The sequence below is a fragment of the Alosa pseudoharengus genome, unplaced genomic scaffold (genome assembly GCF_046254945.1).
Source record: "Alosa pseudoharengus isolate Yale_2024_CS ecotype anadromous, Long Island Sound unplaced genomic scaffold, YU_APseudo_1.1 YU_APseudo_1.1_scf_8, whole genome shotgun sequence".
NCBI lineage: Eukaryota > Metazoa > Chordata > Actinopteri > Clupeiformes > Clupeidae > Alosa > Alosa pseudoharengus.
The window spans coordinates 6,518,941-6,532,697 of record NW_027468870.1 but is presented as its reverse complement, the minus strand read 5'-3'; the positions used below and the strand labels follow the sequence as shown (position 1 = coordinate 6,532,697).

The 13,757-nt window shown below is 47.4% G+C and overlaps 1 protein-coding gene across 4 annotated transcripts in view; it reads left to right on the top strand.

The window, feature by feature from the left end:
- larp1 (La ribonucleoprotein 1, translational regulator) overlaps positions 1–11,164 on the top strand; it is a 40,324-nt gene extending 29,160 nt beyond the window's left edge. For 2 of the 4 annotated variants that reach the window (XM_076275232.1, XM_076275230.1), the window contains 10 exons: positions 1,121–1,278; positions 1,903–2,286; positions 4,218–4,341; positions 5,215–5,420; positions 5,768–5,874; positions 6,604–6,761; positions 7,053–7,197; positions 7,590–7,699; positions 7,818–7,945; positions 8,280–11,164. In XM_076275232.1, the coding sequence (XP_076131347.1) occupies positions 1,121–1,278; positions 1,903–2,286; positions 4,218–4,341; positions 5,215–5,420; positions 5,768–5,874; positions 6,604–6,761; positions 7,053–7,197; positions 7,590–7,699; positions 7,818–7,945; positions 8,280–8,450 (1,691 nt within the window). In that variant the 3' untranslated portion in view covers positions 8,451–11,164. Of the gene's footprint in view, positions 1–1,120; positions 1,279–1,887; positions 2,287–4,217; positions 4,342–5,214; positions 5,421–5,767; positions 5,875–6,603; positions 6,762–7,052; positions 7,198–7,589; positions 7,700–7,817; positions 7,946–8,279 lie in introns of all 4 variants that reach the window. The other 2 variants (XM_076275229.1, XM_076275231.1) reach the window with 1 other exon arrangement.
- The last annotated feature ends 2,593 nt before the right edge of the window (positions 11,165–13,757 follow it).

Below are 13,757 nucleotides of genomic sequence, written 5' to 3'. Positions count from 1 at the left end.
TATCAGTTGACTACCTTGCCTAAAAGTAGTCATGTCACTGCGGCTACGCTTGGCTTGTTGTGGTAGTCTGTAGTAACTAGAACTAGTGGTGGATTTTATCGGAAGGAACGAACGAACGACTGAAGTGTAAAGGCAAATCAATTCAGTTCGTTCTTATTAAAGACACGTTCGTTCGCGACCCACCCACCATTAGTAGTAACCCACTAAGTGGATGTGGGTTATATCTAACAAAAGCGCATCCTTGTGCTTATGTAGTTTGGCAGTGGAGTTATGACTAACTCAGCGCTACTTAGGTTCATACCATCGTTTTCCAGCTTGAAGTAACGTTAATGTTATAGGTTTTGTCAGTTTTTTTTTTCAGCACTTGTATAACTTTAGGTAACAAGACTCCTGTCTTGCTAAAAGTAGAATTTAGCCACGATGACGTTAGTTGTCGCTAGCAGCGTCTAGGTTAGCTTGCTTGAAGAATGAGTAGGGAGTGTCTGATGCTTGACAGGTAAATTAACGTCAAATTACTAAACACAGGAGGATGAAAGCCAACGTTATTCAATATTAGCTTTTAACTGTTAAACTGTCGGAAAATGTCATGTATACTGCGGGCCAAGTTAGCATCGTGCTAAAGAGACCTGGTTAACATGGACCAAGTTGTCAAGACACTCACGTGTTTACCTTGGCCAGCGACACAGTTGTCTTTAAATGATTAAATGTCATTTATTCGTGCATATTTCACTTTTTTCAAATTCACAAAGACATTAGGCAAGAGGCTAGTCTGTCTGGCCGTATTGTGAAGCAAAGTAGCCATAGATTGCTAGCTCATAGCATATTGAGAAAATAGTTGACTAACATAATTTACATCTACCAGGGGTTTTCCACAGAACAGATCCGAGGGTGGAGCTTGACGCTGCTCAGTGTTCTGTTTACAGAAAGGTTACACAAGTTGTCTCCTGACTAGTTGGTCAGAGTTATGTTTGAGTCCATTTTCTTGGTAGTTTTGAAGGAAAGTACATTGCCATTTTGGGGATAAACCCACCCACCAATATTGTACATGATGCTCTCAAAGCAATTAGACAGTTTGACCATTTGGGGGCAGTGTTGAGCTAACTGATTGTCTCTCCTGCAGACATGCCACGCTCCTCCACCCCTGTTCAGTCTAAACCAGAGGACGTGAGTAACCTGAAGACCATGCCCAAAGGTCTGTCCGCCAGTCTGCCTGACCTCGACTCAGAGTCCTGGATCGAGGTCAAGAAGAGGCCTCGGCCCTCGCCCGCCAGGCCCAAGGTAAGAGAATGATGACCTCACTTTCTGTCTTTCATGTGCTCGCTCCTATTCTGTCTTTCTCTCCCTCCTTCTCTTGCTCTTTCTCTCCCTCCTTCTCTTGCTCTTTCTCTCCCTCCTTCTCTTGCTCTTTCTCTCCCTCCTTCTCTTGCTCTTTCCCTGTAAATCCCCTGGTCTCCACCTCATTGTCACTCTGTTCATTGTTTCCCTGTCTTTGCCATCCTTCTCCCTCCCGGCCCTCCCTTCCTCTCTCTCTGTCTCTCTCTCTCTCTGTCTCTCTCTGTCTCTCTCTCTCTCTCTCTCTATCTCTCTCTCTCCACCACCTACCTCCCTTTCTTTCTTTCTCTCTCTCTCTCTCACTCTCTATACCTCTCTTTACCTCTAACTCTCTTTCTTTCTCTCTTACCTCTCTTTGCCTCTCTTTCTCCCCCCTCTCTCTCTCTCTCTCATATGTGCATGAAGAAGTGCACCATCCCATTCTCTCATATTACTGTAGCGTTTGCTTTTGTTCACCTTCATGCCTCTTCTGCCTCTTTATCCTTCCATCCCTCTGTCTGTCTGTCCATCTCTCTCCCTCCACTCATGCATGTGTTGATTGGTCGGCTGACGCAGACCCCCTCGTTGCAGAAGGCGGAGGAGAGCCCAATCGCCACGGTGATCCCCACCACGCCGACCCCGACGGCCAAGGTCCAGGAGGCGGAGGAGCCGGAGGAGCTGGACTTCATGTTCGACGAGGAAATGGAGCAGATGGACGGCCGCCGCAACACGTTCACCGACTGGTCCGACGAGGAGACGGACGGCGAGATCGACGACCACGACGTCAACAAGATCCTCATCGTCACGCAGACGCCGCCGTACCTGCGCAAGCACCCCGGTGGAGACCGCACTGGCAACCACACCTCGCGCTCCAAGCTCACCTCCGAGCTGGTCAAGGTCATCAACGACGGACTCTACTACTACGAGCAGGACCTGTGGGACGACACCTATGAACCCGAGTACGCCACCATCAAGGTGAGTCGGACCTATGCCTCTCAGACTCCTAATATGTGTACACAGTGGGCTCAGCCGGCCAGAGGTCCAAATGTCAGCACTTCTCTTCGCAAATCTGGCTGTCTTGAGACCAGGTTGTATCAAGTTGATTTGTAAGACTTCATTCTGAAGTGGTCGTAAGTGTTAGTAATTGGTTCAGATGTGAGGTTAGTTTCCCAAAGATATGAAAGTCTTTGACCATTAACTTTTCCCGGCTGCCTTTTTCATGCTTTGAGAACTGCTTGTCTGGGCAGTTTTGAGAACTCAGTTTGTCAGTTCAATTCTAGATATTTTTTGTTGCATATAGGTTTGTATATATAAACTTTACACACAAAAAAAGAGCATTTAAATACCAACCCTGAAAGCATTTTCTCTCTCTTTGTGCTTTTGGTTTTATTGAACAATGCACATGCGTGTGTGTGTGTGTGTGTGTGTGTGTGTCCCTTCTTTTTACCTGTTGGTCTTTTCTGGCCTGCCAGGTAAACGTTAGGGACTATGAATAGACTTCACTGCAAGGTTCTACACGTGTGTAAGATTCTGACAGGTTCCAGTGTGTGTGTTTGTATTTGAGATTCTGACAGGTTCCAGGTGTGTGTGTATGCGTGTGTGTGTGTGTGAGCGAGCGAGAGAGAGAGCGAGGTTACCAGACCCAACATGCCTTTGGGTGTTTTTCTGGACGAGGCCGGACAGAATGGCTCTGTGTGTGTGGGCGTTTGTTGTGGGTTGGGTGCCTTTGTGGTGTACTCCTTTGTGTGGTGACACGTGCTAACCGCACTAAAGCATTGACCTACGTGTGGCCAGCCCAGCCCAGCCCCCATGCTCTGTGCTGCGGTGTCCGTGTTTATAAATAGACCCCCCCCTTGACCACCCCAAGGCCCAAGGGTCGGCTCTGGTGGACCTCAAGATGGCAGAGATGGCTCATCTCGGCACAGAGGTAACTTACTCTCACAGCGTCCATTGTGTGTGTGATTGTGTTGATTCAGAATAGGACTGGCTAGGTGATGGCTAAACACGTATCGTTAAAAAGGTGTTAACGGCAGGGTCACTGACCTGTGATACCCGGTTGTCAATATCAGGTTTCTACTCTTTCTAGCCTCACCGTTTGACCCGCTATTGGTATTCTGTCCTGTCGGTCAGCCTACCATGTGCGCGTAACTTTTCATGAACTTTTGAGGAGTCTTTGATTATAACCACCTAAAGGAGTTTGTTTTTGGAAACAGACAGAGAGGGCAATCTTTTTTTTTTTTTTTTTGAGGTTTTTTCATTGTCATTTTTGGAAGGTGCTGTGTTGACGCAGGCGGTGAAGAATTTTGTGCTTTGAGGAAGAGGTGGGGAAAAAAGTCAGAGCTGGTCAGTCAGTGGTGTTTATCTTCAGTGGCCTTCCCTGGATAGTTTCTCCCTGTTCGGCTTCAGATGCAGAGAAAGTAAAACGGTCTTGTCCTTGGTTTCGAGGCCGCCGAGGCCGCCGAGGCCATCAGTAAAGCCTTGCAGAAGAGAATTGTCTCATGGTTTTACACACGTCACAAGTTGTGACTTTTTGGTAATTTATGACGGTGGGATTTGAGGTTGGGCTAGATGAGATGCCCCTTTGCCCCGATTGGAACTGGTGACGGTTTCCTGCCTTCTCCAAAGTAGAACGCTAATTGTAATAGAATGTGTTGAAGTGGACATGAGCATTGGTAGGGTATGAGATGGTTATTTAGTTGGAGCCTCATGTGTTTGGGGTTGGCCAGTGCATGTCTGCTATTGAAGAGCATTGACAAGTGCTCTTCTAATCAACTGTGTGTGTTTGTGCGCCTGTGTTTGAGTAAAATTGGAAAATGTGTGTGTCTGAGACTAAGTAAATATGAATGAGTGTGTGTAGCAGTGTGTAATGCTTGTCTTTCTCTGTGTGTGTGTGTCCCTGTGAGCAGCAAGAGGTGGAGAACTTCAAGAAGGTTCACCTGATCAGCCGGGAGGAGTTTGATTGCCTGACCCCGGAGCCCCCCGTAGACCCCAACCAGGAGGTGCCACCGGGACCCCCACGCCCACAGAACAGTGAGTCCCAGTGTGTGTGTGTGTGTGTGTGTGTGTGTGTTCTGTGTGTTTGTGCGCGTGTGAGTTCTGTGTGTTTGTGCGCGTGTGAGTTCTGTGTGTTTGTGCGCGTGTGAGTTCTGTGTGTTTGTGCGCGTGTGAGTTCTGTGTCCGAGAGTTGTGTGTGTTTGTGTCTGAGAGTTGTGTGTGTTTGTGTGTGTGTTCTGTGTGTTTGTGCGCGTGTGAGTTCTGTGTGTTTGTGCGCGTGTGAGTTCTGTGTGTGAGAGTTGTGCGTGTTTGTTAGTGATGGGCAAATGAAGCTTTGGTGAACCACTGAACCACAGCAGTGTGAACCTAGCGACACTAGCTGAAAAGCAAAAAGATGGCCGCCACACATACATTTTTCAACATAAAAGTCCTTAGCAAACCAATATTTTTGGTTACATATACTGGTTTTGGTAAGGACTTTTATGTTGAAAAATCTACATGTGGCAGCCATATTGGATTTGTTCATTAGTGTTGCTAGCTTCACACTGCTGTGGTTTAGTGGTTCACCAAAGCTTCATTTGCCCATCACTAGTGTTTGTGTCTGAGAGTTGTGTGTGTTTGTGTGTGAGAGAGTTCTGTGTGTTTGTGTGTGTTGTGTGAGAGTTCTGTGTGTTTGTGTGTGTGTGTGTGTGTGTGTGAGTTGTGTCTAAGTCTGTGTTGGATCCTTTTGTATTCACTGTGTGTTTGTGTGTTAAATCGGTAAATGGCTTTTGGTCTAAGCGCCCTCCTTATAGTCTGTATTGGGTATTGATTTTTAAAGGCGTGTGTGTGTGTGTGTGTGTGTGTGTGTGTGTGTGTGTGCTCTCCTTCCTAACTGCTCTCCTCTCCCTTGGTTTGCTCCCTGTGCAGTCCCCACTGACGCTCTGGCCAACAAGCTGTTTGGCGCCCCTGAGCCGTCCACCATCGCCCGCTCGCTGCCCACCACCGTGCCTGACTCCCCCAACTACCGCAGCGCGCGCACCCCACGCACCCCCAGGACGCCGCGCCTCAAGGACCCCACGCAGACGCCACGCTTCTACCCCGTCGTCAAGGAGGGCCGGGCCGTCGATGCCAAGGTGAGGGCACCACCCGGGGCGTGGTCCAGACTGGACCAGCGCAGACGTGTCCTCAGGGGTCTGCTTTTGAGTTTGTCCTCTTTCTCTGTTGTGCCAGTATGTGCGTGTGCACTGGCCTGCTCAGATGGGCTTGAGAAAGAGGTCTGTGGTCAAGAATGGGATTAGATTGTCTTTGTAGTTTGTCAGGCTTGTATGTGTGCATGCATCTTAAATTATGGAATATAAAATGGTGGAAAGTGTGTGTGTTCATCTCTGTGGGTTGTACACATGCATGCATGTGTGTGTGTGCGTTGTGGAATGTGTGTGTGTGAGAAACTAATGTGATTGTGTTGCCCCCCCCCCCCCAGACCCCACGGAAGAGGAAGACCCGACACAGCTCCAACCCGCCTATGGAGTGCCACGTGGGATGGGTCATGGACTCCAGAGAACACCGCTCACGTACTGCCTCAGTCAGGTACACACACACACACACACACACACTCACACACACACACAAACTCAAGACCGCTCACATACTGCCTCAGTCAGGTTTACACACACAGATATATGCACACACACACGCACGCACACTCAAACGACTCACATACTGCCTCAGTCAGGTACACACAGATACGCACACACACGCACACACAGAGATTCACGCGCACATGCAAACACACACTCACACTCTGCTTCAGTAAGGTACACACCCACTTAGATACACACACACACATAGATACACACACTCTCAGACCACTCCTACTCTGTCACAGTCAGATATGCAGACACACACACACACACAAGATGAGTCATGTCATATTGGCATGCACACACATGCAGAAAAGAATAACCACATTGACACACATTCCTCACATTGCAAATACAGCTCCAACATCAAGCCCAGGTCTAAACCCTAATACCAGCTCCAACAGCAAGCCCAGGTCTAAACCCTAATACCAGCTCCAACAGCAAGCCCAGGTCTAAACCCTAATACCAGCTCCAACAGCAAGCCCAGGTCTAAACCCTAATACCAGCTCCAACAGCAAGCCCAGGTCTAAACCCTAATACCAGCTCCAACAGCAAGCTTATTTTTGCACAATACCCGTTTCTCATGCCAGCGTAGTTTCCATGTAGAACACAGAGTTGCACATGTGTTTTTCTGTTCCTTTGTGTGAGTTAATGGTGCCCCCCTCCCCCCCCCCAGCTCCAATGCCAGCCCCTCTGAGGGCACTCCTGCCCTGGGCAACATCGGCTGCACACCTCAGTCTCTGCCCAAGTTCCAGCACCCCTCCCACGAGCTGCTCAAGGAGAACGGCTTCACGCAACACGTCTACCACAAGTACCGCCGCCGCTGCCTCAACGGTACGACTGTGTCTGTGTCTGTGTCTGTGTCTGTGTCTGTGTGTGTGTGTGTGTGTGTGTGTGTGTGTGTGTGTGTGTCAGCTCTGAACCCCTGAACACTCGTAACACTCGTACACACCTTTAGTCGTTTAAACAAGGGGGGGGGGGGAGATCCTGAAGTAACTTGTTGTGGGAATTCTCGGGTATATACCTTTGCGTGTAATATACTGTATCTTTGAAATATGATTGTGAAGTTTGGATTTTGTGGTGTTCCTTGGCTGTGTCTGATTGGTTACTGGTGTTGTCACTCAGAACGGAAGCGTCTGGGCATTGGTCAGTCCCAGGAGATGAACACGCTGTTCCGGTTCTGGTCCTTCTTCCTGCGAGATCACTTCAACAGGAAGATGTACGAGGAGTTCAAGCAGCTGGTGGTGGAGGACGGCAAGGCTGGATATCGGTAAGCACCGACCGCTCTAGCACCGACCGCTCTAGCAGTCTGCCTGGGTACCGGTTATAAAGCACCGACCGCTCTGGCAGTCTGCCTGCCTGGTTTTGTTGTTTCAGGTGTTGTCTGTCTGTCTGCCTGCGTGTCTGATTTGTGTAGTAGGTTTCTGTCTGTCAGTCTGTCTGTCTGTCTGTCTGTGTCTGTGTGTGTGTGTGTGTGTGTGTGTGTGTGTGTGTGTGTGTGTGTGTGTGTGTGTGTGTGTGTGTGTGTGTGTGTGTGTGTGTGTGTGTGTGTGTGTGTGTGTGTGTGTGTGTGTGTGTGTGTGTGTGTGTGTGTGTGTGTGTGTGTGTGTGTGTGTGTGTGTGTGTTGGAGCTGTCTGACCTTTGACCTCCGCTCTGTGTAGGTATGGCCTGGAGTGCCTGTTCCGCTACTTCAGCTACGGCCTAGAGAGGAAGTTCCGCCCCGACATCTTCAGAGACTTTCAGGAGGAAACCATGAAAGACTATGAAGCTGGTGAGAAAAGTGTGTGTGTGTGAGGTTACCGTTGTACTGTATCATTACTGTTGTGTGTGTGCCTGTGTGTTATGGGCCTTTGCGTCTAGTGACCCTTGTTGTTTCCTCTGTTTCCCAGGCCAGCTGTATGGACTGGAGAAGTTCTGGGCCTTCCTGAAGTACTCAAAGGCCAAGAACCTGGAGATCGACCCCAAACTCTCAGAGTATCTGAGCAAGTTCAAACGCCTGGAGGACTTCAGAGTGGATGTGAGCACTCAGACAGGAGCTCTGTGTGTGTGTGTGCGCGTGTGCGTGTGCGTGTGCGCGTGCGTCTGTGTGGAGAAGTGCTTGTCATGGAAGGGGTTTGTGTAGGTCTTGTGTGGTCTTCCATGTCTTTCTCTGTACATGTTAAAGTTGGTGGTAGTGTACTAATGTAGGTGGTAGTGTACTAATGTAGGTGGTAGTGTACTAATGTAGGAAAATAGCACTCACTGATGCACTAAATTGTTTACCATGTTGTGAGTCGCTTTGGTTAAAAAGCGTCAGCCTAATGTAATGTAATATTTCTCCTCCATCTCCCCGTGTGTGTGTGTGTGTCCAGCCCCCGATGGAGGAAGGCGGTCGAAAGAGGCACTCATCCAGCGGAGACGGCCGTCGCCGCCACCCCTCCCACGGCTCGCACGCCCCCTTGCAGGCTGCCCGCCCCCCCCGCGATGATGCCAAACCCAGCGCCCTGCGGAGCCCCGCCCTCGACGCCAAGCCCCAGAAGTAGCCCCGCGACACGGCGCGTCACAACTCTGCCATCGCCCCCGCACCTCGCCACTTCCTGTGCCCCCCTTCCCCCCCGAGGACCGCTGGCCAGCGCTGAGCAAGCATGACACCAAAACAAACCAACGCAAACGTACGTAACGCGGACACCAACGACAGCAGCACCCGGATGGAACATATCAAAGCTCTTCCATTTTATTTTTTATCTCTTATCTTACATTTTTTTTCCCCCCCTCCCATTTCCTCAACGTTTAAAAATGACAAAGGGCGTCATGTTGATGATGGTGTTAAGGGCTGGAGAGATTTTCTTTTTTTTTTTTTTTCTCCTTTGGGATGTCATATCAGAGTAGTTAGTTTTTATTTTCCTGCTCTGGGATTGGCTGGATCTGCAGTTTTGGATCGTTGGATTGGCTGGATTTGAACGAGCCCGTCCCCTAGCCCTCTCTCTTTCTTTCTTTCTTTCTTTCTTTCTTTCTTTCTTTCTCTCTCTCTCTCTCTCTCTGCCCCCTCCCCCCATTTCTCCGAGCTGAGCTGAGGTGCGATACGCTGCGAGTGGACTCCTCCAGAAACGGCCGCTCATCGCTCCTTCCTTCCCCTCTCTCTCTCTCTCTCTCTCTCTCTCTCTCTCTGTCTCTCTCTCTCTCTCTCCCCCACCCCCCTCCTCTCTGTGCTTTTACGACTTCTTTTCTGAGAGCCGTGTGGGAATTCTTAAGTTGGACAACGAGAGAGAAACTTTTTGTGTTGAACTGAACATTTGGAGGGCTGAGGGAGAGAGAGAAAAAAATGCATAAAGAAAAAAAACAAAACAAAGAAACTTTTCTGTTGGAACCTTATGAGTTGAAAAGTGAGCAAAAAGAAAAAAAAACTGTTGACTAGCAGTGGGGCTGGATTTAAATATATATATATATATATATATATATATATATATATCGATATATATATATACAAGGAGGAAAACTAAGAACAAAAAGGCTGAAGACCCCCCCCTGTCTCCCGCCTTCCTTGTCCCCCGCCTCCCTGTCTGATGGAGCTGACTGAAAGATGCCTTATTTACTTTAATGGTTCTCTGCTTACTTCGCGCCGGTCACCTTAATGTTGATGGACAGCATTTACCCTGACTATATGCAACTGTGCGCACACACACTCGTACACGAACACACACACACACACACACACACACACACACACACACACACACACACACACACTCTCTTAATCACTTTAACTGGGATACCTTCAGTCTTCCACATATCATAAGGTCTGTTGTAGAAGTCCCTTAGTGTCGGGGTGTGTCTGTGTGTGTGAGAGTAGAAGCGCCCTCCTTCATAATGGACTGGAAGTATCATCTTTATCATCCAGAATACTTGAAGACCAAACTGCATCCTATGCCGACACGCATACCTGTGTCCACACACACAGACACACACGCGCATGCATGTACAAACCAAACAAATGCATGAATTTGACCCTCCCAAACAACACAAACACACACATGCGCACACAGACACACGCACACATGCACACGGCCATACAAACCCACTGTTGTCGCATAACCACACCTAACCTGGAATTGTAAATGACCAGTGTTCCATCTCCCCAAAGCTGACGATCACATCTGCCTTACATGCGTACATTAAGATCTCCTGGTATTTACTGACAAGTAGCCGGAGCTGATGGACAGAGGTATGGGGAGGGCGGCGACCTTTGACCTCCGACCTCCGAGCTTCCGAGGTCCACGTAGCCATCAAAGGGAAGTATGACATCACCAGGTCGGGCGCTCGGACCTGGGGTGCATGCTGGTGTTTGGTGACCTCCGGGTGACCTCTGGGATCCTCCAGTGCAGTGGGCCTTTGTTTACAGTTGCTAAGCTGCAAGGAAGGAAGAGGAAGGAAAGGAAGGCGGAGCTTGGAGCCTGTCCGTGCTCTGCAGCCTACGCACACGTCTCCGGAAGCCGTGGTTGCTCTTGGCAACACTTCTGTCTTCTTGAGTGGACATGGTGATGTCTGTGTAAATGTCTTTTCCCCCTCCTTGTCTAGCAGTAGGCCATTTGTTACATTAATTTTATTTTTTATTGTCTTATTTCTAAACTTTTAAAAAAAAACGGATTGGGAGGAGGCGTTAGTGGGTGCTCCCAGTCTTCAGGCATGACCTCACACCCATTTTATCCAATCACAATCAGGAATAATAATCACCTAGCAACGGAAACCTGAAACCAACTGCACTGAGGCAGGAGCTGCTGCGCTTCAACGGCCAGCGATATGCTGTGTGTGAGTCTGTGCATGCGTGTGTGTGTCTGTGCGTGTGTGTGTGTGCGTGCCCGTGCGTGCGTCTGTCTCAGGTGCGATGTCTACAGATCAGAGGACTAGGGACTGGGGGATTTAAAAAAAAAAAGGACAAAAAGATTCCATAAAGCCATATAAATAAATAAACTAGCTGTACATGATCCATTGAAATGTTAATAGGTGCATTAGCAGTTCAGATATGTTAGGCTCGTCATGAAAACTGATCAAAATGAAGAAAAGGAACAAAAAAATCTATAAAATGGAAAAATGTAAAATACTTGAATGAGAATCTTGTATCATAACATTTAATATTCATAATATCTGCTTTGTAGGCTGATGTGATTCGCTGTTAGTGTTCTTTGTAATTTGTAGTAATTATGCTTTTCCTTAATAATAAAAAAAAACACAAAACGGACAAAAAAACCTTAAACACCAACTAGACGTCTCTTGTGTGGTCTTTTGTTCTTGTTCTGAGGTGTGTGTGTGTGCGCGCGCACATGGGCAAATGTTTTTTGTTGACATATGATCGCATGTGTGAAATGATATACTTCAGAGTTCAGACCATGTTAATATGTAAGGCACAGGAACACCTCTGGATGGTAATACGTATTGAGGGCAGAAGACCTCTGAAGATGCCCATACATGGAGATCCGGCCTCTTGAGAGTTTTTTTTCTATGGGAAAGTAACATAGGGATTTCGGATTATCGCACCTGTAAACTCAGGAGGGGACAAGGAAGTCTGAAATGCAGACGTTTTGTTCTCTACACTTTTGTCCTCTGCTGGGTGCTGTGATCTTCAGTATATGTTAAGATGGCGAACTTAAGATTTTTTTGCTACCCCAGAGCAGTGCAACTTGCCATAAGTAGTTAGCTTAACACCCAGATCTCCTTATGTGGGCAAACTTTTTGTAGGCAAACTTCAGAGGTATATGCCCATATGCTAGCAGAGCTGATATGTATGACATGGGTCAGCCGTGGCCTACTGGTTAGAGCTTCAGGCTTGTAACCGAGGGGTTGCCGGTTCGACCCACTGGAAAAATGTGGGCGGGGGAAATGGTTGAGCGGCTGAAGTGCCCTTGATCAAGGCACCTAACCCCTCACTGCTCCCCGAGTGCCACTGTAGCAGGCAGCTCACTGTTAGTGTGTGTGCTTAACCTCACTGTGTGCTGTGTATGTTTCACTAATTCACGGATTGGGATAATGCAGAGACCAAATTTCCCTCACAGGATCAAAAGAGTATTTATACTTTATGTATGTGGTCTGATACATTAGTGTATTTGTCGCCCCCTGTTGGCGTGGTGTAGACCCACTCCCATAATGTGCAGGCACGCCTGTGAACACCCCTGGGTGAGATGATCCCACAGGGCAGCCTGCTGCTGCTTTTACGGCTGTCCTGCAGTATGTCCTGCGTGGTCCAGTCCGTTCCCTGGCAGAAACCGTGTTTTACAGCGTCGCTTTTTGATTCACAGTTGGTCATCATCAGAAACCTAAACCACAGTAACTGCGGATATAAACTGTTCATGAGGGCACGTGTTGACTAAGTCTATACTGTACATGTCTGTCACACGCAAACGGTATATGTACTCTGTGATGACACATTTCTGTACACGACTGAGCATCAGTTGTTTCTGGGAGTCAGTCCACACGGACTGACCCCTTCCTCAGCAAAACGTCGACATGTAAATACATTGAGCCAATCATATGGTGTGTTGTGAAGACATCGTGCCAATCATGTGTTGTGAACTCGCCGCTGGAGCAAGATTGGTGTCGTGAAGCCTTGCGCATGCGCATTTCTGACAAATAGGATGCCCGATGAGTGCCCAAAAAGCATTGCAATATGGCCGCCGAGTGGAGGGACTTGCCTAAAATGACTTTGGTCTAGTGTAGAGGGTATTTGTAAGTGATGACACATTTCTGTACCTTGACTGAGCAACAGGGGACTTTCACCAGGTCCCACTGTGGCAAAAACACGTTAACACCTCATAGTGTCCTTTAAGGACACAAGACAACCCTCATTCTCTTCTTTAAGGACAGGACACAAGACAGCCTCATTATCTCCTTGAAGAAGAATTGACATGAATAGTTTTGAATGTAGATTAGGTGTTGCATCCTACATAAATTGCCTGTAAGCTATATTCCTGTAAGCTGTATGTCATGTTTGCACATGTCTCACAAGGGAAAGGTCAGGTGACTAAGAGGTGGTATTATGACATCACCTGTCCAAAGATCTCAGCTTTAAGTCATTACCTGTACACAGTTCAGCTTTAGGTCATCATTTAAAATGTAATACATTTAATGTCTCAATTAAATGTATACAAATATGCCCTTCTCCCTCTCCCTCTGCTTTTGGTGCTTCCCTAACTTCTAGCTGCAGTGTATTTCCCTTAGCAATAAGTAGATGCAGCATATTGGGTACTGAAATATTCAAAGGAATCCATAGAAATGTAATCTTCATGTTGTTTTGTCCACTACTAGTTGTGCAGATGTATAGTCCATCTTATACACACCCATTGAACCAACGAAGTAAATGCAAAAATAGAGATTTTTCTGTAATTATTCCATATTTTGTGTAGTCGTTCTATATCAGAACACCTGACATACAATCCAAATAGTCCACAGGAAACCTCATGTTACCTTTCACTTGAGACCAAGATTATGCCTCTACACAAAGGGGTTCATGTGCAGTAAGCATTTGATTGTCAGTATGCATTTTGGATAACCAAAAGTCCTATGAGGAGTTTCCATAGGCATTTGACAAAATGCATGAGCATACCTTGGCAAATAATGGTCTAAAGTACTCATATTTTAATTCTATATTGATCTACTTTGCACACAGCTTCACAAGACCTGGTGCTAGGGCTCAGTTGTGTTTCTAAGTCATATCAAGTGACCTAGAGGGCTGAAATGTGGTCAGTTCAGAGATGCTTGTAATCCGGCAGAAAGAAAAAATATATTATATTTTAGCCTCTGTAACTCTGTGTCAGTACATCACACAGTTATGTAGATTGTTTCCTAAACTACTGTGTCTC